At 50.5% G+C, this 21,596-nt stretch overlaps 1 protein-coding gene across 3 annotated transcripts in view; it reads left to right on the top strand.

The window, feature by feature from the left end:
- Positions 1 to 21,596, top strand: part of SCN5A (sodium voltage-gated channel alpha subunit 5) — a 103,432-nt gene that overhangs the window by 41,637 nt on the left and 40,199 nt on the right. For all 3 annotated transcript variants that reach the window (XM_018038398.1, XM_018038396.1, XM_018038397.1), the window contains 8 exons: positions 957 to 1,098; positions 1,590 to 1,787; positions 2,828 to 3,007; positions 3,632 to 4,003; positions 9,829 to 9,961; positions 10,881 to 11,119; positions 18,472 to 18,645; positions 19,954 to 20,310. In XM_018038398.1, the coding sequence (XP_017893887.1) occupies positions 957 to 1,098; positions 1,590 to 1,787; positions 2,828 to 3,007; positions 3,632 to 4,003; positions 9,829 to 9,961; positions 10,881 to 11,119; positions 18,472 to 18,645; positions 19,954 to 20,310 (1,795 nt within the window). The remainder of the gene's footprint in view (positions 1 to 956; positions 1,099 to 1,589; positions 1,788 to 2,827; positions 3,008 to 3,631; positions 4,004 to 9,828; positions 9,962 to 10,880; positions 11,120 to 18,471; positions 18,646 to 19,953; positions 20,311 to 21,596) is intronic.

Genomic DNA, 21,596 nt, shown 5'->3' with positions numbered 1-21,596 from the left:
TCTGCAGGGAGGGCAGACAGAATGCTAAAGAGAGGACCCAGGAAGCACTGCAGGGGCCCCCACCAGTCCAACCCTGGCTCCACTCCCTTCCCAAAGCCCCCCAGGGTGGCACCCTCCCCTTCCAGTCTTCGCTTTCTCCGTCTTGAACTGTCCATCAGGTTAAGAGTAAGTTTGGCCTCCCGTGGCAGCCTAGACTCTCCTCCAGGGCAAGCAGGGTGTGGCTCCAAGAGATGCCCAGTGCCACGAGCACCATCCGGGGCCCTGTGTGCGCCTGCACCTCGGGCAGGGTAACTGCTCCACAGGGCCACACAGGCTCACCGAGGGGAGTGCTCTGCGGGGCAGTAGGCCTGCACGTCTGACTGTGGAGTTCCAGAGCCCTTCTTGTTGCCAGAGAGAAAGGCTTCTTTTCTTAGTTTATCACATTAGCAAGGCGCAGAGGCCCTTTGGTTGCACCCTCCTACTTGCCAAGTTTCCCTTGTCCCCATCCTCTGTCCACTCATGGCTCCAGCCCAGTGCTCCCTTTTGGGAAAGAAACTGTCCCCTCCAGACATGGCCGGGCCCCAGCCTGTCCAGCCTGGAGTCACCCCGCAACCCCATGGTCTGGCCTTTGCCCGGGTCTGTCCTATTCAGCTCAGCCTCCGTGCTCCCCCCATGTGTCTGCCCTGTGCCCAGCTCCCCTGGGGTGGGCAGGCAGGGAAGAAACCTGAGCCAGGCCCTGGACACTTCCTCTGGGAGGGGAGAGGCAATGCAGACACCAGTTGGGATGGCATGTCGTGTGGACAGAGGGAGCTGGATTTAGGCCTGGCAGCAGACAGACGAAGAGAAAAGGAGAAGCCTGTCCCGGGTGGGAGGCACAGCGTGAAAAATCAGGAAGGCAGGACCCCGCTGTGTGGAACTAGAGTCTCGGGGACAGAGGACCCCTCACAGTGTGAAATAGTCGGTGTGTCTGGCCACAGGACATGTCCCGAGGGCTACAGGTGCCTGAAGGCCGGCGAGAACCCTGACCATGGCTACACCAGCTTCGACTCTTTCGCCTGGGCCTTCCTCGCACTCTTCCGACTGATGACGCAGGACTGCTGGGAGCGCCTCTACCAGCAGGTACCTGGGGCGCAAGGCCACCAGGATGGGCGGAGGGCCCAGAACCAGGGCCCAGGCTGCACAAGTGACTAGTCGCAGGCGGCCCCAGCAGCTTCCCCACTGGCCAGAACAGAGTCGGGGCAGAGGGCTCTGAGGGGCGGGGGCTCAGCAGGCAAAGAAACTTGCCTTTTGTTGGTGACCAAGGACCCCGCACTCTATATAAGACACTCTGTGCTCTGTGAGTGGGATGCTAGTTCATCCTATGTGATGCAACACTTTCTCTGTCAACTGGAGCATTCTGCCTCCTCCCACAAGTGGGGCACCACCCCGTGCATGTAGGTCCCCCTCTGTAGGTTCAGATGCTTCTGTCTATAGGCGGGACATGTTCCACTGCCTCCCCATGCTGTGGCCGTTTGAACCCTTGGCACAGCCAGGCTGGGCAACTTGGAATTTGCGCACATGACCCGTATGGAGCTCCAGTGAAGATGACCTCTGCCCCCTTGCTCCCCTAGACCCTGAGGTCTGCAGGGAAGATCTACATGATCTTCTTCATGCTGGTCATCTTCCTGGGCTCCTTCTACTTGGTGAACTTGATTCTGGCTGTGGTCGCCATGGCCTACGAGGAACAAAACCAAGCCACCATTGCAGAGACGGAGGAGAAGGAAAAGCGATTCCAGGAAGCCATGGAGTTGCTCAAGAAAGAGCAGGAGGTGAGTGAGCAGTGCAGCCAAGGAACCTCCAGACCAAGCCTTCACCTGGCCATGGGTGCCTACAAGCGTGATACCTGCTGGGTCATACTGGTATCTGGGGGCGTGATGCATGTTGGGGAAAGCTGGTACCAGTGTCTGGAGGTATGATGCATGTTGGGTACAGCTGGTGGCTAAAAGTGATGCATGCTGGGTAAAGCTGGTACCTGCTGGATAAAGCAAGTGTCTGGTGGGTAGAGGTATTTCCTGTGAACATGGTATCTGCTGAATAAAAATTTGTTAGCTGCTGAGTAAAGACAGAGCCTGTTCATAAGGTGGGTATAAGTGGTGCCTGCTGTGTAAAGGTGGGCCTTGTGAGGATGATGCCTGCTGGGGGAAAGCTCTTCCCTATGACCATGGTATCTTCGGGTGAAGTGGTGCCAGGTGGATAAAGGTGGTGGCTCCTGGCTAGAAGCGGTCACTGTGAGCCCAGTGCATGCTGGGTAAAAAAGAATCTTGTGTCCACAGACATAGTTTATCCTGGTCAAGGGATACCTTCTGTTGGGATAGGAAGGCTCAGGCTCAGACTCAGCAGATGAGGACTGGTGATGCTGCTGTGGCTGTCCCCAGAGTCCCATACATGGGTGCCGGCAGCCAACTGCAGAACAAACCTTTTAGAAGCCAGGCCAAGGACATCCACGAACTGCCCTACGCCACCTCCTCCAGCACCCATTTTGGCCAGCCAAACCTTCTAGAAGATCCCCTGCCCTCTAGTTCTGTCACTTCTGCTCATCAGCACCCCCAGTCGCACCTGCCCAACACTCTGCTCTTTCATGAGCTGCCCACTTTGGCCACTACTCTCCTCCTCCCTGGATCTGGATCTCTCTCAAAACATCCTGGGTCTGTCTGTGCACACCTCTCCATAGCGCCCTCCTTTTGGGGTGAGTGGGCAGGTGCACTTACTGTTGGGGAAAACCAAGGTGCTGATAGTTGCCTGGCCTACCTTGGCCTGAGTCTGCACCCTGTCTCCATGACCACGACATCCCTTCTTCCACCATTTTCAGGCCCTCGCCATCAGGGGTGTGGACACCGTGTCCCGCAGCTCCTTGGAGATGTCCCCACTGGCCCCAGTAACCACCCACGAGAGAAGGAGCAAGAGAAGAAAACGAATGTCTTCAGGGACGGAGGAGTGTGGGGACGACAAGTTCCCCAAGTCCGACTCGGAGGATGGTCCCCGAGCAGTGGTAACCCCCAGCTGCGGCTCTGCCCCTTTCAGGATGGATCTGGCATCCAAAAGCCATCATGCTAAGCCTGGTGCTATCAGAGCCCCCACGGTTACTCCCCAAGGAAAATGTTCCTTGAGCCCCCTCCCAGTCCCTCCTGTTTCCCATGGCCACTCTTAGAGTGGAGGAGCCCTGGGCAGAGGGATAGGGTAGGTTTGGGTGTTAGCATATCCCCAACCTCAGCTAAGTCCCCAGCACTGGAGCTGGGGGGCACCCCCGTCGTGTGGATTGGTAGGAGCTCACAGACATGCCCAGATGAGCAAGGGACATGGCTGATTGCCGAGGTCCTGCTCGGGCCAGGCCTGTCTATACCATCAGAAGCCTTCTGCCTGCTTCTTTCCCATGTGAGCTTCAGTCTCAGAGCCCCAGGAGCACAGGCCTCAGGTGAGCAGAGATCCCAGAAAATGCAGGATTGCCTGTAATCCTGCACCCCTCCTCGGAGCACCCCTAGTTCAGCCCACTCAGTTCCTATGTGGCAGACAGAAGCCCTCAGTGCTCCGAGTTGAGCCAGGACCGATACCACGAGTGACAGGCCGGGGGCATGTGAAACGCTGTCCCAGTCATGTCCTCTCTCCATGCCTTCAGAATCGTTTCAGCATCACCCATGGCCTCAGCAGGACCTCCATGAAGCCGCGCTCCAGCCACGGGAGCATTTTCACCTTCCGCCGACGGGACCTGGGCTCCGAGACAGATTTTGCCGACGATGAAAACAGCACCGCCGGGGACAGTGAGAGCCACCGCACATCACTGCTGGTGCCTTGGCCCCTGCGGCGGCCTAGCACCCAGGGGCAGCCCAGTCCTGGAACCTCAACTCCCGGCCTCGCAGTCAACGGCAAAAGGAACAGCACTGTGGACTGTAACGGGGTGGTCTCCTTGCTGGGGGTGGGCGACCCCGAGGCCGCCTCCCCAGGGAGCCACCTCCTCCACCCTATGAAGCTGGAGCGCCCCCCGGACACGGTGAGCCTGCCCCACGACGCAGCACCAGGCACATCCCATCTCCCAGGCTGCTCACCACAGCCAGGTCTAAAACTACTTGCCAAGTATTTACTGAGCACCTACTGTGTGCTGGGCTTGGGGATAAATAAGCCTACCAAAAACAAATCTCTCCTTCCTAGACTTTCCAGACAGACACAAATCAAGAAAGAAAAAGAAGAAGAAGAAAAATATATATATATATGCATATCAGGGCTTCCCTGATGGTTCAGTGGTAAAGAATCTGCCTGCCAAAGCAGGAGACCTGGGTTTGATCCCTGGGTCGGGAAGATCCCTTGGAGGAGGAAATGGCAACCCACTCCAGTATTCTTGCCTGGACAATCCCATGGACAGAGGAGCCTGGTGGGCTACAGTCCTTGGGGTCGTGAAAGAGTCAGACACTACTTAGCGACTAAACAATGAACGAACGAATATATGCATATAATGGTGATAAACAGGGATGAGAGTTAAACATTTAGACACTGCAGCGGCACAGGAGCGGTGCTCCGGAGGCCTTGTGTGTGCCTGGCGTGGGCCCGGGACGGCTGTGGATCCTGGACCTTCTGGAGAAGGGCCAGAGTGGCAAGGGGACCTTTCTGAGGTTCTGGGCAACAAGAACCTCATCAAGTTTAGTATTTCAGCACTTTACAAACTGGTAAATGTCAGGGAATACCAGCCCAAACTCTTAAGTATTATGGAAGAACAAAAGTAGGAGAGAGAGAAAGGGAAACCTCCTTACTGCAGGGGTATTAAAACAGCAACTTGAAGGAGGCAAGTGGAGGGGGTGTTATGGCAGACAGGTTAGCACTGATTCTAGAAACAAACTGGATTTGAATCTCGCCTCATCGCTTACCAGCTAGATGGCTGTGAGCCAGTTCTTTTCTTCCTCTGCGCCTCAGATCTCTTGTCTGTAAAATGGATTTAAAACAGCCACCTCAGGGGCTTCCCTGGTGGTCCAGTGGTTAAGACTGCAGGCTTCCATTGCAGGGGGAATGAGTTTGACTCCTGCCCGGGACTAAGGTCCTCATGCTGCACGGTTTGGCCAAAAACAAATAAAATACCCGCCTCAGGGTCGACGTCAGGATGAAGGGCTAATATGCATAAAGTGCTCAGGACAGGCACACGTAGTTGATGTGGTGATAACGACGTAGAAACGGACTGTCTTTGCATCATCTGGGAGATGCATGTTCTAGGCCCAAAGAACAGCAAGTGCCAAGGCCCTGAGGCAGAAGCATGCCTCCCATACGGGAGTACACGCCATGAGGGCAGGGTGCTGGAAACCAGGGAGTAAAGGGGAGAGGTGTTGGAGCGACTGTCAGAAAGGTGACGGGGACGGAGGTGCCAGATAGTGAGAGGCTGGTCAGAGCTTTGATCACTCAGTCAGCCGATCCCGTGACAGGCTGGTGACCGCCCAGCCAGTCATCGAGTGCCCTTGCTGACCGCTGCCCCCCAACAAAGGCCTCGGAGCAGCCCACCCGGGAAAAGGGCAAACGTGCGGCTCAGACCCTGAGGCCGGCAGGAGGTGGAGAAGGACAGACTTTCTGAGGAAGCGGAACCAGACAGGGAAACCTGAGCAGGAAGGTGGAGGCAGGCCGAAGAGAGAGACCGTTGCTCCAGCTCAAATGGGTGCTGCAGCTGTGGGACTTTGCGCGGGTTAACAAACTTCCCTGTGCCTCTGTGTCCCCACCTGCTGGTGGTGGTGGTTTAGTCGCTAAGTCGTGTCCGACTCTTGCGACCCCATGGGTTATAGCCCGCCAGGCTCCTCTGTCCATGGGATTCTCCAGGCAATAATACTGGAGTGGGTTGCCATTTCCTTCTCCAGGGGATCTTCCCAACCCGGGAATCAAACCGGGCTCTCCTGCATTTCAGGCAGATTCTTTACTGACTGAGCTACAAGGGAAGCCCCGTCACCTGTTAAGTAGAAATAAAATAATATCCACATCAGCAGGTTGTCATGAGCCAAGCATGTACCATCCGATGAAGAAATAAAAATTTCGCCGGCACCTCAGATGCTCCCCAGCATCCCTCTTCCCAGTTTCCTCCCACCTTCCCATCCAAAGTTAACCATTATCCCAACGTCTAACACCAGAATTTCATTTGGCCTGTTTTTTGTATATTATATAAATGGAATCATAGAGCATTAAAAAAAAAAAAGTTGTGGCAAGGACTGAAAGAGTTAGAACCTGTCTGGTGCTTAGCCCAGCACCTGCCTCATGTTCCAGGAATCATTGTTATTAGCTGTTATTGTTATCAGAGAGCGAGAAGGAGCGGCAGCTCCAGGAGCACCCCCGGAGCGCCTGGGGCTCCCACGCTGCTCTGCAGTGGGCAGTCAAGGAGACGGTCCTGCGACCACACTGGGGGAGACCGTAGCTTCTGGGTGGGGCTGGGGAGGCCCCTGGCCGTCACCTGGAGGCTGGGGCGTCCGACTTCCCAGGAACACAGATTTCCAGGGCCGCAGGTCCAGCCCTGGAGCCTCAGCCTTGTGGAATCAGGTCAGCAGCTGGAGCGCTAATAGAATTTCCTAATCTCATTAGGGAGAAAATCATCTCATTGTACTGCACATGTCGGGAGGAATCCAAGTTCAAACACTTCATTACCAGGAACTCTGACTTCACCCATTCTCACTTCTGTGGGGCCCATTTGTAACCTTAAAGGGATTAGCAGGCCAAGGGGGTTATTTGAAAAGTTAAAGAGATTAGCAGGCTGTAGTCCCCTGAGGAGGCCTTCCCTGTGTCTGCGGGGCCCCTGGTGACACTCCTGCCCAGTTCTAGTCTGAAAAAAAAAGGCAGTGTCAGGCATATAGTGGGTGCTTCATCAACAGGGAGAGAGCTGACCCGACCGACAGCTGGCTTTAATTGGGAGCAGAGGGTGAAGGTTTGCTTTGCTTGATATCTGAATATGTGCCTGGCCCCAAAGGCAGAGGGGGTGTTAGAGGCACCTTGAACAGATTCTTCTCCTTCCTCCCTCCCGCACCCCCACAGTCATCTTAAGGACAGAGCTAGAATTTAACCCAGGCCCCTGGCTGCCACGTGTTTATCCATCCATCTAACATCTACCCAGGACCAGCCCTCTGTGTTGAGTGCCAGCCAGTGTTTAAGGCACCAAGGACATGAACAGAACAGACAAGAGCTCTGACCTCGTGGAGTTGGCATCATAGTCAAGAGGACAGTAAACGGATCAATATTTCTAGGGACCAGTAAGGGTCATGTGATAGAAAGTGGCTAGGGGGAGGGCTGGAAATGGGGAGCTATTGGTTAGAATACACAGGGAAGTCCTCCCCATGAAGGTAACATTAAAATTGACCAGTAGAAGATTTTAGGGAGCCAGCCACACATATGTCGAAGAATAGTGTTTTAGGCAGAGGGAACGGAAAGTGTAAAGGCATTGAAGGAAATAAGCTTAACATGTTTAAGGGATGAGAGGGCTGGGCAGGGCTGGGTGTGGTGGAAACGGAAAGGAATATGAAATGAGTTGGAGCAGTTAGGGTCTAGACTGTGCAGGGCCTTGTAAGCTATAGAGAAGTTTGATTTGCTATGAATAAGATGGGGGAGAGTTGTTATTCAAAGGATTCTCATGAACTGATTTACTTTTTAAGGGTATCTTTTTCAGCTGTGTAGAAAATAGAGAGACAAGAGGCCAGTTAGGAGGCTGTTGTAGTATTTTGGGGAAAGAGATGGTGATAGCATGCACTAGAACAGTACATTAGTCATTTCCATAATACTGCTGCGTAACAAACTCCCCCCAAAGTCAATGGCTAACAACTAGTGAGAAATCACACTCACTTCTCTGCAGGTTGACCATGGCTTGCCTGGTCTAGGTTGATCTTCAGAGAAGGCAATGGCACCCCACTCCAGTACTCTTGCCTGGAAAATCCCATGGATGGAGAACCCTGGTAGGCTGCAGTCCATGGGGTCGCTAAGAGTCGGACACAACTGAGCGACTTCACTTTCCCTTTCCACTTTCCTGCATTGGAGAAGGAAATGGCAACCCACTCCAGTGTTCTTGCCTGGAGAATCCCAGGGACGGGGGAGCCTGGTGGGCTGCCGTCTGTGGGGTCACACAGAGTCGGACACGACTGAAGTAACTTAGCAGCAGCAGCAGCAAGTTGATCTTGGCCAGGCAGCTGTGCCTCAGACTGCACATGGCCTGGCTCCATAGCATAGGTTAGGCTCAGGGATGCTCCCCTTGTGTTTGTCCTGAGCTGAAAGGGTGGCAGCTACTTGGGGAAGCTCTTTTCCTAGCGGATTACTGGCACACAAGAGCAAGGTGAATGGCACAAGGACAGTTAAAGCTTCTGTTCACAGCATGTCCACTGACATTCCCTTGGCCAAAAACAAGCGTGTCACCAACAGGACGGGGATTTTGCTTCAGTCACAGTGGGAGAGGAAAGAGGAAAATTTGCTGAATCACAGATGGTAGAGAAGTTGGGAAAATTTAAGACATGTTTGTGAGAAGCTGGCCTGATTTGTGGATGCACTGGACCCAGGGTACTACTGTTCCACCAGCTATGTCAACCCTCTCAGGCGCCTCTGCCTGAAAACTTCCATGACTGGGAGCTCACTACCTCCATAGGCAACACTTTAGGGCAATTCCACGGATCACAAAAGCTGACCTTAACTTGAGCCCAGATCAGTTTATTACCCTACCCAAGGCCCTGACCCTCCCACCCTGTGTTGCCTAGGCGCATTTTCCCTCTGACCCACAGAGATTATAGTGCCTCACTCTTGCACACTGAAGAGCCCAGTGCCTTCATCAGCCCTACCCTGGGCTCACAGACTGTGGCCATATGTGGCCATGCCGACACTAAGCCTCTGTGGGACCCGCCTGGTTCTGTGGGAGGCTCTGAGTAAGCCCAGGGAATGTATGTTTTGCCCCTTTTTTCACCAGGACACACGCCATCTCCATTCACAGGCCTGGTTCTTTTACTTACAAAATTGGTGCAAGCTTGTTGAAAACAAATCTAACAGTGCAGAAGTCAAAGTCCCTGCCCTCCCCACCCAGTCCCACTCCCCGGATATAGCCACTTTAACAATTTAGTGTGTTATCTTCCAGATCGTTTTCCTGTTTTCTCATCAAACTGTCCTGGAAGTGCTCCCATGGGAACACACGTGCAGCAGACTTGCTCTCCCTACTGTCTGTGTCAGAGTCCAGAGTTGGGCTGTATCCGTAACTGATTCTAATATTCTTCCTATTGATCAGTTGTTTTGTTTTGATGGTGTTAGGGACAATGCTGCGGCGAGCGGCGTTGCATGCATATTTTTGGTTGCACGTGTATAATTATTTATGAAGTTCGATTATTAGGCAAGGAACTCAGAGCCAGTTGGAAATTTTCTTAGTAGATATAGCTAAGTTACCTCCACAAAAGCTCCGACCAGCTATGTCAAAGCATCGTGCTTTACGTTCGCTTCCATTAACGTCACCTTAGAGCATGATGCGTTTTTTTTTTCAGCTTCTGTATGCTCATGACTCTAGGGAGCTTGGGACCATTTAAGACTCCCAGATCGTTTGCGTATGTACTAATGTATGACAGCATCTGGTTAAAGAACTCAGTACATGTCATTTCCCGCCCAGGAATCACCACTAATGAGAGATGGTGCAGGAAAAGAAAACGAAGGAGATAATGATTGGCGAGAGGGGAAGTGTTATCTGGGAGGGAGCTGGGAGCTTAGAAGCCCAGTGCCCCGTGTCACATCAAGACCCCTATGGTGGCCCCCTGGGACCTCCCCAGCCTGAGTCTGGGGCAACTGCCCCAGGTCCAGGTGGACCCCCATCCATCCCCAGGCTGATGCAGATCTCCCGGTTACACCCAGACCACACCATCGGAGGAGCCAGGCAGGCCCCAGACGCTGACGCCCCAGGCTCCATGTGTGGACGGCTTCGAGGAGCCAGGAGAGCGGCAGCGAGCCCTCAGCGCAGTGAGCGTCCTCACCAGTGCCCTGGAAGGTCAGCACCCCGGCGTCGTTCAAACACCCCCCCCCCCCCCCCGCCCCCTCGCTTCTGGTCTGAGCCATTGTCCGGACCGGAGCCAGGCTTGCCCTAGCTGCTGAGCCTGCCTTGGACGTTCCCACAGCTGTCCCAGACTTTTCAGTCTCTGTCGCCTGTCCGGAGTGTCTTTCCATCTGTGCCAGCTTGTTTTGTCCTGGGCATCCTCAGGAGTCATGCCTGTGTTTCTTCCAAATGTCCTTGCAGCCACCATGCCCCATCCTAGGTGATCACTGGTCTCATCCTGTCCTCTGCCGAGTATCCCCAGGTCTGCTGGGGCCGTCTCACCCCGAGCAGGCCTGTTCTAGCCTATTCCCCATCATTCCCCGTCTAGCCCAGGCTAGTCCAAGCATCCCACATCTGCCTCAGCTAGTCCCACTTTAGGCAACCCCACATCTCATTCATCCTGAGCTTGGTACCAGCAGTACCAGCCTGTCCCAGGCACCACCCCCACCCCCACATCTCTCCTGACATGTCCCAGATATCCACATCTGTTCCTACCTCTTGGGTCCTGAGTGTCCTTATATCTGCACTTGCCCATCTCAGATGTTGTCTCTGCCTGTCCTCCCCCGAGGGGCCCCACATCTGTGTGGCAGTGTTGTCTCCAGAGAGCCCACACCTGTCCTATCTGTCTTGTCCCCATTTTCCCCATACCGATGCTGGCCTTCTGTCCCTGTGGCCCTCTTTCCCCACATTCTAAGAGAAAGAAGTCAGGACGCAGGCCCCTCTTCCCCCTCGCCTTCCCTGGCCCGCTTTCTGTCCCCCTGCCATGTAGCAGCCCTGTCGTCTGCTGGGTGCGTCATACAGCTCTTCTGGAAAGTTACGTGACGCAGTCAACAGAGACAGGCCAGCCCACTGGCTCCCCCGCCCCCGCCCCCAGAGCTGGAGGAGTCTCAGCGCAGGTGTCCGCCGTGCTGGGTCCGCCTCGCCCAGCGCTACCTGATCTGGGAGTGCAGCCCGCTGTGGATGTCCATTAAGCAGACAGTGAAGTTCATGGTCATGGACCCATTTGCTGACCTCACCATCACCATGTGCATCGTGCTTAACACGCTCTTCATGGCGCTGGAGCACTACAACATGACAGCCGAGTTTGAGGAGATGCTGCAGGTCGGAAACCTGGTAAGCACTGCTGGCAGCTAACTCTCAAATGGGCACCGTGGTGTGAAGGGCTCTCGGCCAGCTGGCACAGCCTTCGTGGGTGGGGGAGGAGGGGCTCAGAGCACGAAAGGGTCTTCTGAAATAGGCCTCTTTATGGAAGACGTTCTGGTAGGAGCCTCAGGATCAGCTTTCAAGGATGGGCGATGCAGCTGGGAGAGAGAGGTTAGGGATAAAGATGCCCAAAGGCTAGAAAACAAAAGTGAGTTGAGGGGAGCCTCAAATGTGTGGGGACACGGGGCGTGGCAGTAATGGAGGAGGAGAATATGCCAAACAGAGGCAGTTCTCTTAGGGAAAGGATGGATGGATGTTAGGATGGAGAGAAAGGAGGAAGGGAAGGATACAGAGATGGATGGATGGATGACTGGGTGAATGGAGTGAGTGACTAAATCAGGCAGAGACAGATTTGAATTCTGACTCAGTCTTACTATATGACCTCAAGCAAATTACTTAGTCTCAGTAATTGGTACAGTAAGTATTTGTTGAATGTGATAAATGTAAAATTAGAATGACAATATCAAACTCAGGAAGCTAATGAGGATTGAGTGAGATAATGTGTGTAATATGCCTGGCTCAGAGTTTGATAAACAATAAGCACTCGAAATAAATGATAGCTGTGGTTATTATTTTTGTTGTTGTTATTGAAGAGACTATCCCTGGATGTCAGAACGTGCCAGTTCTTATTCTGATTTTTTTTTTTCTTGACACCAAATCAAGTCCTAGCTCTTCACCCTAAACATGGAAAACTGAGGCCAGAGAGGTGAGATGCTGGTGGCAGGGCTGGGCGTGTGGCTCTTGTCTCCTGACCCTAGGGGACAGGGTCCTGCTGGCTCTGTCCAGGTAAACGCAGGGTTGGCCCTTCTGCAGCAGATCCCAGGGCAGGGCTGCAGAGAGCCCACTGGCTTCTGGAAGGAGCTCCTGGGGTCGTTGCTGAGGTTGAGTGGGCAGAGGGCTCGTTCAGTCCGAGCTCTCTCCTCTTGCAGACCCAGCCCAGTCTGTCTCAGTCCCAGCTCCACAGTGGCCCCCACAGGCGGGCAGGTCCCCTACACTGTGGAGTGTGAGGATCATTTTCCCTTATTACTTTCCATGTCCAGAGCTCTAGGCAATTCTCTACAGGGTCTGTTCACATTTTTTCACAAATGTGAGTCTGTTTTGCTGTGGTTCTACTTTTCTTTCCTTCTTCTGTGTACAAACAGAAGGAAAAGCTAGCTCTCAGTCGGTAGGAGTCTCGCTGCACTATTGTGCCTGCCTTGTGTTGGGTGGTCTCCAAGTGGTGGTGATGTAGGGTCTCAGCTGAATGCAGTTTTAATGGAATGTGACCACTGGGTTGGAATGAGCCATAGTCAAGGTGATGAAGAGCACAGGTGGCTTCCCTGGGCCACTAAGTTGTGACTGAACTGTGACTGTGTTAAACTTGTGGTTAGATTATTAGTAATAGGTCATGTCATCAGATTACAGCTATTCTTTCCTATTTGGATAGCTTTATTGTTAGTATGTAAGATTTTAATTGTCTTGCACTTAATATATTCTAGATGGTTTAAATATTCAATGTAAAGAAACAAAACCACAAAAATAAGCATGGGTAAATAATCTTGGTGTGAAAAAAGCCTTTCTAAGCATGTCGCTAAAGACAAATTCCATAAAGGGGAGAAGATCGATAGATTTAACTAGCCCATTATATAAACAGAGGTTATAAGCAAATGAACCATCTGTTTTTAGCAATACTGTGGACAAGAAAACCTGAGATGTCTCCAGCTACAAAACAATTAAAAATATAGCAAATATTCTTTGACACGCATAGCAACGTTCATGAGAGGGAAACAAAAATCTCCAAGTGACAAAAACAAAGAGGGACTTTAAAACCGCAGCAGTAAACATGGGAAATCATTCTGTAGTTGCTCTGGGGGTGGGACAGGTGCTGATCGAGTAATTTTGGGGGCTTGGATTTCAGTGATCATGCAGAGGCAAGACTTGTGTTTGGGACAGTGAAAGTAGGGTTTGGAACCGAGTAGCCCATAAGAATATGACCCTACATTCAATACAGTGGTGAACTAAAGCAAATTCACACGCTGGCCCTGGGAAATGCGAAAGAAGAAAGGTTGTCAGTCTCAGTCAGGGCTGGAGAGAGGGGCTGAAAAAAAGTAACCCTTGGAAGCTTGTGACTATGAATTTGGCTTTATACAGATACGGAGTTCGAATTTATACCTGACTGTTCCTTGAACCTGTTTAAAAAATTAACACACAAAGAGATTCTAATAAGCATAGTTAACACTTGTTGAACACCTAATTTTTTATAACAACCAGTAAGGGAAATGCTATTATTATTACCCCTATTTTACTGATGGGGCTTCCCAAGTGACTCAGTGGTAAAGAACCCACCTGCCAATGCAGGAGACACAAGTTCAATCCCCGGGTCGGGAAGATCCCCTGGAGAAGAAAATGGCAACCACTCCAGTATTCTTGCCTGGAAAATCCCATGGACAGAGAGGCCTGGCAGGATACAATCCATGGGGTCGCAAAAGAATCAGACACGACTCAGTGATTAAACGAAAACAACATTTTACTGATAAGGTAGCAGAGGCAGAGTGGTCACACAACCAGGAAGTGAAAGACCCAAGATTAAAGTCCAAGCCTTTTGTTTCTCGGGCCCGTGCTCTTCGCCAGTAGCTTACACAGCTGTGCCGCAGCTCAAGCTTTGTTTCCGTCTCCCTGCTTCCAGTCCAAGCTATACTGGCGTCCTTATCAGTGTCGTAAGAGAAGAAAAAGAAGAAAGAAGGAAGGGGAAAACAGATCCAATGTGATTTTCTAGATTATGTTGTTGTCTAGAGAAATAATCCAAGAAAATCTACAGAAAGAATATTAGAACTAGTAAGAGAGTTCAGCAATGCTGGTAGGTACAGGCTCAATATATTAAAATTAATTCTGCTCCAAGCCACCATGAGTGATCATTTGGAGAGAGGAATTTATAAGTTAACACGAGAGCAATAAAAACTGAGGAATATAGGAATAAACATAGCAGAAGATTATAAATTTGATATGAAAAATTGTAAAACCATTGAAAACCAGTTGTGCAGCAATATGCCATTTTCATGGATGAAAGTCTGAATATTGTAGAAATATCGGTTCTGATCAAATTACACCTAGATGCTTGGTGTAATTCTGATAAAAATCCTAACATGCTTTTTACCCATGAGATTTGACAAAGCAATCCTATAATTCACATGGAAAAGTAAAGTCTGTCAAGACAAATTAAGGAATTAGGTGAGGAGCTTACCCTGCGTGTGTGCATGCTAAGTTGCTTCAGTCGTGTCCGACTCTTCTGCAACCCTATGGACTGTAGCCTGCCAGGCTCCTCTGTCCGTGGGGATTGTCCAGGCAAGAATACTGGAGTGGGTTGCCGTGCCCTCCTCCAGGGGATCTTCTCAACCCAGGTATCGAACCCGCGTCTCCCACATTGCAGGCGGATTCTTTATCACTGGGCTCCTGGGGAAGCCGGAGCTTACTCTCCCATGTATAGAATATGTTGTGGTATTTTCATGCGGTGAAACACTATGCCCAGCTAGAAGGAATGCATATATATCTTTCAATATGGATAAATCTCATAAACGTGATGTGAAGAGTAAAAGAACTGGCAAAAAAGGGACACATATGGCCTGGCCCCTTTAAATAAACCTTAAAACCAGGCAAAAATACTAGATGTCAAAACTGTAGAAACATGCATGATAGCAATTACCTTGCAGTCAGTGTAGTCCTGTGGAGTGGGTTGCCATTTCCTTCTCCAGGGGATCTTCCCGACCCAGGGATTGAACCCGGGTCTCCCGGGTTGCAGGCAGACGCGTTACCATCTGAGCCACCAGGGAAGCCCAAATAGGTACCTGCAAGACTCAGTTAGGTATTTGGCTATGTTCCTCTAGAAGTGAAGTGAAGTCACTCAGTCGTGTCTGACTCTTTGTGACCCTATGGACTGTAGCCTCCCCGGCTTCTTAGCTTTACCATCTGAACCACTGGGGAAGCCCTTCCCGTGACTAAGGATACAGCAAAGAGAGCTTCCTTGGACACGCCTCCTTGCACAGACCTGTGAGACTTTCTTAAGAATATACATATCTGACATTGCTACAGCTTAGGGTATGCATAGCTGTGACTTACCAGATACTGCACAACCGTTCCCTGAAAGGGTTGTACCAAATCCACGCTTTTACGGAGCGTGACTTCCCACTGTTTCATATCGTTGCCAACACACAGAAGTTTATTTTTGATTCTCTTATGGGTGAGAAATAGTAACTCAATGTTGATTTAATTTGCATTCTTCTGTGTTTCATTTGTTTATAGCCATCGGAATTTCCTCTTCTGTCATTTCCTCCATCCAGTCCACATCCTTGTGGTTGTGTTTTGCCACTGAGTTGTCCCCCTTCTCCTTATGGATGTGTAAGCGTTCAATATATATTCTGGATCCCATGTCTTTCCAGTTAAATACTTTTCATAACTTCAATTTCCAGTCTGTGGTAGTGATTTCACTTTGTTTACCATATCATTTATTATACAGATATAAATTTTAATGTATGTAAATTTAGCAATCTTTTCTTTCATGGTACAAACTTTCTGTGTTGTTAGGGAAAGCCTTCCTAACCTCCAAATTTTAAACATTTCCCCCCATTTTTATTCTAGAAAGTTTAAATTTTTATTGTATCTGGGTATTGAATCCATTTCCCTGCAACTAATTAAGGAAAGTACTGTGAGGTAGGAATCTAAACTCATTTTCCTCCATAGAGGTAACCATTCTTCTCAGCATAGTTTACTAAATAGTCTGTCCTTTTCTTACTGATTTAAAATGCCATCTCTGTTATTTATCAAGTCTCCAAATATGCATTTCCTATTTCTGAGTTCTTAATTCTGTAGCTCTAGTCTGTTTTTCTATATTTGCACCAATATTATAAGAAAATCACAATGTATACTGTGCATTTATTGCAAGGCATAAAGTACATTTATTTATGAACAACACCCAGAAAAGGCAAACACTCGAACAGGAAAATAAGTAAAGGATATAAAGAGGCAACTTTACAAAAGGAGAAATTTAAAAAATTGAAGAAATGTCCAACAAAACAACAATAAAAAATGGCCTTTGTCCTGTTGGACTGGAGAGGTGAGTGAGACAGGAATTAGCAACTTTATGAGGAAAACAGTTTTCCCATGTGGTTCATGGGATTGGTTAAAACCTATCTCTGAGGATCATTTAGCACCTATGTGTCAGAATCTCTGAGAATGTTTGTTGACTGTGCAATTCCGTTTCCAGAAATTTATAATAAGAAATGAATTGGACCAAGGATCATCGCTGGCATGGCTAGGACACGAGAGCACAGCTGGATAGTTTAAGATGTGCAGAGAACAGCAGCCAGACCTGGGTTCCAGAGCAGGGTCTGCCATGGGGGAATCTTGGGCCAGTTTCTCCATCTCTCTGAGCCTTGAGTGCCCTTATATGTAAAATGGGGAGAATAACAACTCCACAGGCTGTTTATAAGAGTTAGAGTTCAAGGATGTCAAGTGGGTGAGAGGGTGGTTATTGTTCTCTTTGGCCTCATTTATTATGACTGCTGAGATCTCCAGGCCCCAACAGGGGCTTCAGATACAAACAGCTCTTCGTGTTTTATAAGCTCACTGGGATCTGGCAGACAGGCTGTGAGTGTGGGCACCCACCTCCCCTGGCTCCCAGCAGATGGTTCACAGAGCCCTGAGTGCTAATAGTGGCTTCCCAGGAAGTGGGAAGATTTTGCCTACAAAGGTCTGTCTAGTTAAAGCTATGGTTTTTCCAATAGTCATGTAAGGATGTGAGAGCTGGACAATAAAAAAGACTAAGCGCTGAAGAACTGATGCCTTCAAACTGTGGTGCTGAAGAAGACTCTTGAGAGTCCCTTGGACAGCAAGGAGATCAAACCAGTCAACTCTAAAGGAAATCAACCCTGAATATTCACTAGAAGAACTGATGCTGAAGCAGAAGCTCCAATACTTTGGCCACCTGATATGAAGAGCCGACTCACTGGAAAAGGCCCTGATGCTGGGAAAGATTGAAAGCAGGAAGAGAAGCAGATGACAGAGAATGAGATGGTGGGATGGCATCACTGATTCAATGGACATAAGTTTGAGCAAACTCTGGGAGATGGTGAAGGACAGGGAAGCCTGGCGTGCTGCAGTCAACGGGGTCACAAAGAGTCAGACACGACTGAGCGACTGAACAACACCAAAACTCTCTAACCTTGGCTTATGTCTATAATGGGATCATACTGTACACATTATAAACTGACTTTTGAAACATAACACCTTGTGAATGTCCTTTCATACTAACTAAACATCATCTGCTGCTGCTGCTAAGTCACTTCAGTCGTGTCCGACTCTGCAACCCCATAGACGGCAGCCCACCACGCTCCGCCGTCCCTGGGATTCTCCAGTCAAGAGCACTGGAGTGGGTTGCCATTTCCTTCTCCTACAGCATCGTTTTTTTTTCCTGTAAGAAAAATAGTTGTGGGATATTCTACTGTACAGATGAGCCATAAATAGTTTAACCACTTCCTTGTGATGGGCATTCTTTTGTCCCTATTAAAAACACTGCCATAATGTTCTTCTGCTGGTTCTCAAATTTATGAGCTGCTTGACTCCAAGTACATTACTTAACCTCTCAGTGCCTCAATTTCCTTACCTGTAAAATGGGCTTAAGGCTACTTTTCTTACCTGGTTGTTAGGCAGGTTAAAAGAAACGATTTGTTCTAAGCATTCTAGCCCAGCTCTAGGCACATAGTCAAGCCTCAAGAAATGGTGGCTGATTGTTGTTACAGTGAGAAAAGTCATCACACGGACAGGGAGGAAGTGGGAACAGCATGGTTGAAGGTGCTGAGCCACGGAAGCATGAGTGTTTGTGGAAATGCGTGAATTTGGTGTGTGTGAAGCAGGGAAAATTTCCTGCAGCAACATGGGCTTGAACAAGTCTGGAGCTGGGTGGTATCGAGGTCCACCCCAGCCTCCCCTGATCCCAGGTGCCTCCCAGAATCTTCAGTCTTTAGAGCCTGCAATGGGCTCAGTTGTTTTTGAGGCCCAGGCTGGTGGGTCATGTCTGGGAAACAGCAGTTGGCTGGAGGCATCGGATTGGAGGTGTCCCCAAGGAGGTGGGCCAGGGCCAAGCAAGCACCACTGGGATTCTGGGCACAGTCAGAGCTGGCAGCCCTGGAGGGGGACCCTCCTGGAGCAAGAGTCAGGAGGTAGGGAGACCCTGCTGCCAGAGGCTCTTTCCAGCCTGAATGTTGGAACTCCTCATTCCCACTCCTTCCCAGGTCTTCACAGGGATCTTCACAGCAGAGATGACCTTCAAGATCATTGCCCTGGACCCCTACTACTACTTCCAGCAGGGCTGGAACATCTTCGACAGCATCATCGTCATCCTCAGCCTCATGGAGCTGGGCCTGTCCCGCATGGGCAACCTGTCGGTGCTTCGCTCCTTCCGCCTGGTACCCGGCTGGGCCTGGCAGGGGTGGGTGGGCGGGACCCTGGGGCCACTGAGGCATGCCCTCTCTGAGGCCATCACTCAGTGGCCCCTGCTCTGATCTTTCATACCTTCACCCAGAAGCTGCTCACTAGGTACAGCATAGGCTAGTATGGGCAATTTGGGGGACACAGAGGTGGGCAAGGGAGCTCTCCCTCCCTCCAGAGGGGCATTTGAGGTGGTATCCATCCTGATGATTTGCAAAGCCCTTTACGGTTCACCATGCCCTCTTTAGTCCTCACAGTATCCCAGGAGAGGAGCTAGTGTTAGTGCATTCCCATTCTACACATGAGGAAGCTAAGACCGAAAGAGGTAAACCAGTTTCCCAAAGCCACATGGCAGGTAACAGGTGGAACCAAGTCTCCTGGTAGCTCACCTGGGGCTCCACCTGCTGGTTTTAGAATCTGCATTTTTGAAACTTTACTGCGCACACAGATTGCCTGGCGGTCTTGCTAATGTTCCAATGTGGATTCAGCAGGTCTCAGATAATATCAAAGACATGAGTCTGTGGACCATGCTCTGAGCTCACACTGTCTCAGAGGTCCAGGCATGGGGCCGGAAGTAGGTCAGGGAAGGCTTTCTGGAGGAGGTGGCTTCAACTTGGGCTGGGAAAGCAGAATGGTTGGGGCAAAAAAGAAAGCCCAGGCTATAGATTCTAATCCCAACTGCACTGCCAAGATCCAAGGGATTTAGACAAGTTACTCCACCTCTAAAGTTGGCTTCTTCATCTGTCAAATAAGATAATAAAAGTGCCACCCTCGTGTAGTTATTTGGAGTTCCTAATTAGCTGATCCAAGCATAAGGCCTGACACAGTAGGTGCTCAATAAATGCTAAGCACTGGCTACCTTTCTCTATGATGACTGAGAGGAGGGAAGGATGGAGTTTACTGGGCGAGTCAGGGATGGTTTGAGCCTGCCTGGAAGGACCCCTGATGAGGAAAGGTCTGGAAAAGGGACATTCCATGATGGGGGAATCTACTGGGTGGTTCCTAGAAGTGAGACCAAGGTGAGTAGGAGGCTGGTGTGGGGACAAATAGAAGGGGTGTTTGGGGAGAGGAGTCTGGAACTGTTGGCCTGACTCCTAGATCAGAGCCCAGTGAAACTACCCTCAGGCTCTGGAGAGAAACAGTAGCGTGTGCTCTTGGAGAAAGGGGAGAAACAGGTGTTGATGACCTCCAAGGGAGCCCTGGGTTTTCAGGCAGGAGCTAGGGGCGTGAGGATGTCCATGGGCGGTGAGAGCCAGCGGCCCTCACAAGGACCCCTCCCTCCCTAGCTTCGGGTCTTCAAGCTGGCCAAATCCTGGCCCACCCTGAACACGCTCATCAAGATCATCGGGAACTCAGTGGGTGCGCTGGGCAACCTGACGCTGGTGCTGGCCATCATTGTGTTCATCTTCGCTGTGGTGGGCATGCAGCTCTTTGGCAAGAACTACTCAGAGCTGAGGCACCGCATCAGCGATTCAGGCCTCCTGCCCCGCTGGCACATGATGGATTTCTTCCATGCCTTCCTCATCATCTTCCGCATCCTCTGCGGAGAGTGGATCGAGACCATGTGGGACTGCATGGAGGTCTCTGGGCAGTCACTATGCCTGCTGGTCTTCCTGCTTGTTATGGTCATTGGTAACCTCGTGGTAAGTTGGCCAGAGGCCTCTCTCATACTCACTCACCTACCCGTCCATTCATCTACCTAGCTACCCACCCACCCAATCACCCATCTGTCCATTCGCTTACCCTTCCTTCCATCCATCCACTCCCTCTGTCAGTCATCTATCAAGTCATCCATCCACCCATCAATCTCATCCATCCACCCATGCACCCATCCACCCATCAGTCTCATCCATGCACCCATCCACCCAGCCACCCATCAGTCTCATCCATCCACCCATCCACCCATCCACCCATCAGTCTCATCCATCCACCCATCCACCCATCAGTCTCATCCATGCACTCATCCACCCATCCACCCATCAATCTCATCCACCCACCCATCCACCCATCAGTCTCATCCATGCACCCATCCACCCATCAGTCTCATCCACCCACCCATCCATTCATACTCATTCACTTACCCATCCATTCATCTATCCATCAACTATCCACCTATCAGTCCCCATTCATCCACACACACGTGCACCTGTTCATCCATCCATTTGTCCATTTATCTACACATCCGGTCACTCACCCACGAATCCATCCATTCATTCGCCCATCACGCATCTTTCCAGTCACTCATCTATCCCTCTGCTCATTCATCCATCTCTGCATCCATCTATCCATCATCTATTCATTCATTTGTCAATCCCACCCATCTACTCATTTATCCAGCCAGTTATCACTCATTAAGCTATCCATTCATCCACATCACTCTTTATTTGCTCATTCATTCATTTACCCATCTAGTTACCTATTTATTCTTTATGTATTCAGTTTATATCCATTAATTAATTATTTGCTCAGCTACTCATTACTTTATTAGCTATTCACTGTCTGATTTATTACCTGATTCAATTCAGCTTAACAAACATTTGCTGAGCCCCTGGTGCATGCTAAATATTGTGCCAGATGCTGTTGGGTGTACAGAGGTGAGTGTGGCCCTGACTTTGCTCGCCACCTTGAGAGAGTGAGCAGGTGGCGAGTTCAAACAGGCCTGAATGAAGCTGGTCAGAATGATCAGAGCCATTAAGGGGGAGACCATGGGTACTGATCCCTTTTAGCTAGGGAAATCCAGGAGGCCTTTCTGGTAGAGGGGACTTGTTGCTGACCTGATAGACAAGTGCTGCTAGAGAGGGAAGAAGCAGGTTAAGCAAAGCACAGGTGCAGGCAGGTGGAACGTGTGTGGGGCCTGAGGGAGCCTTGTATGTCACCCTGGGTAGCTGTGGTGAGAGGCCCTGCTGTCCTGTCGGAAGGAGCCCAGGTC

Source organism: Capra hircus, chromosome 22 (assembly GCF_001704415.2).
Source record: "Capra hircus breed San Clemente chromosome 22, ASM170441v1, whole genome shotgun sequence".
In the NCBI taxonomy this organism is placed as follows: Eukaryota; Metazoa; Chordata; class Mammalia; order Artiodactyla; family Bovidae; genus Capra; species Capra hircus.
Note: the sequence above shows the minus strand (reverse complement) of the source record. Positions and strands in the feature narration are given on the sequence as shown.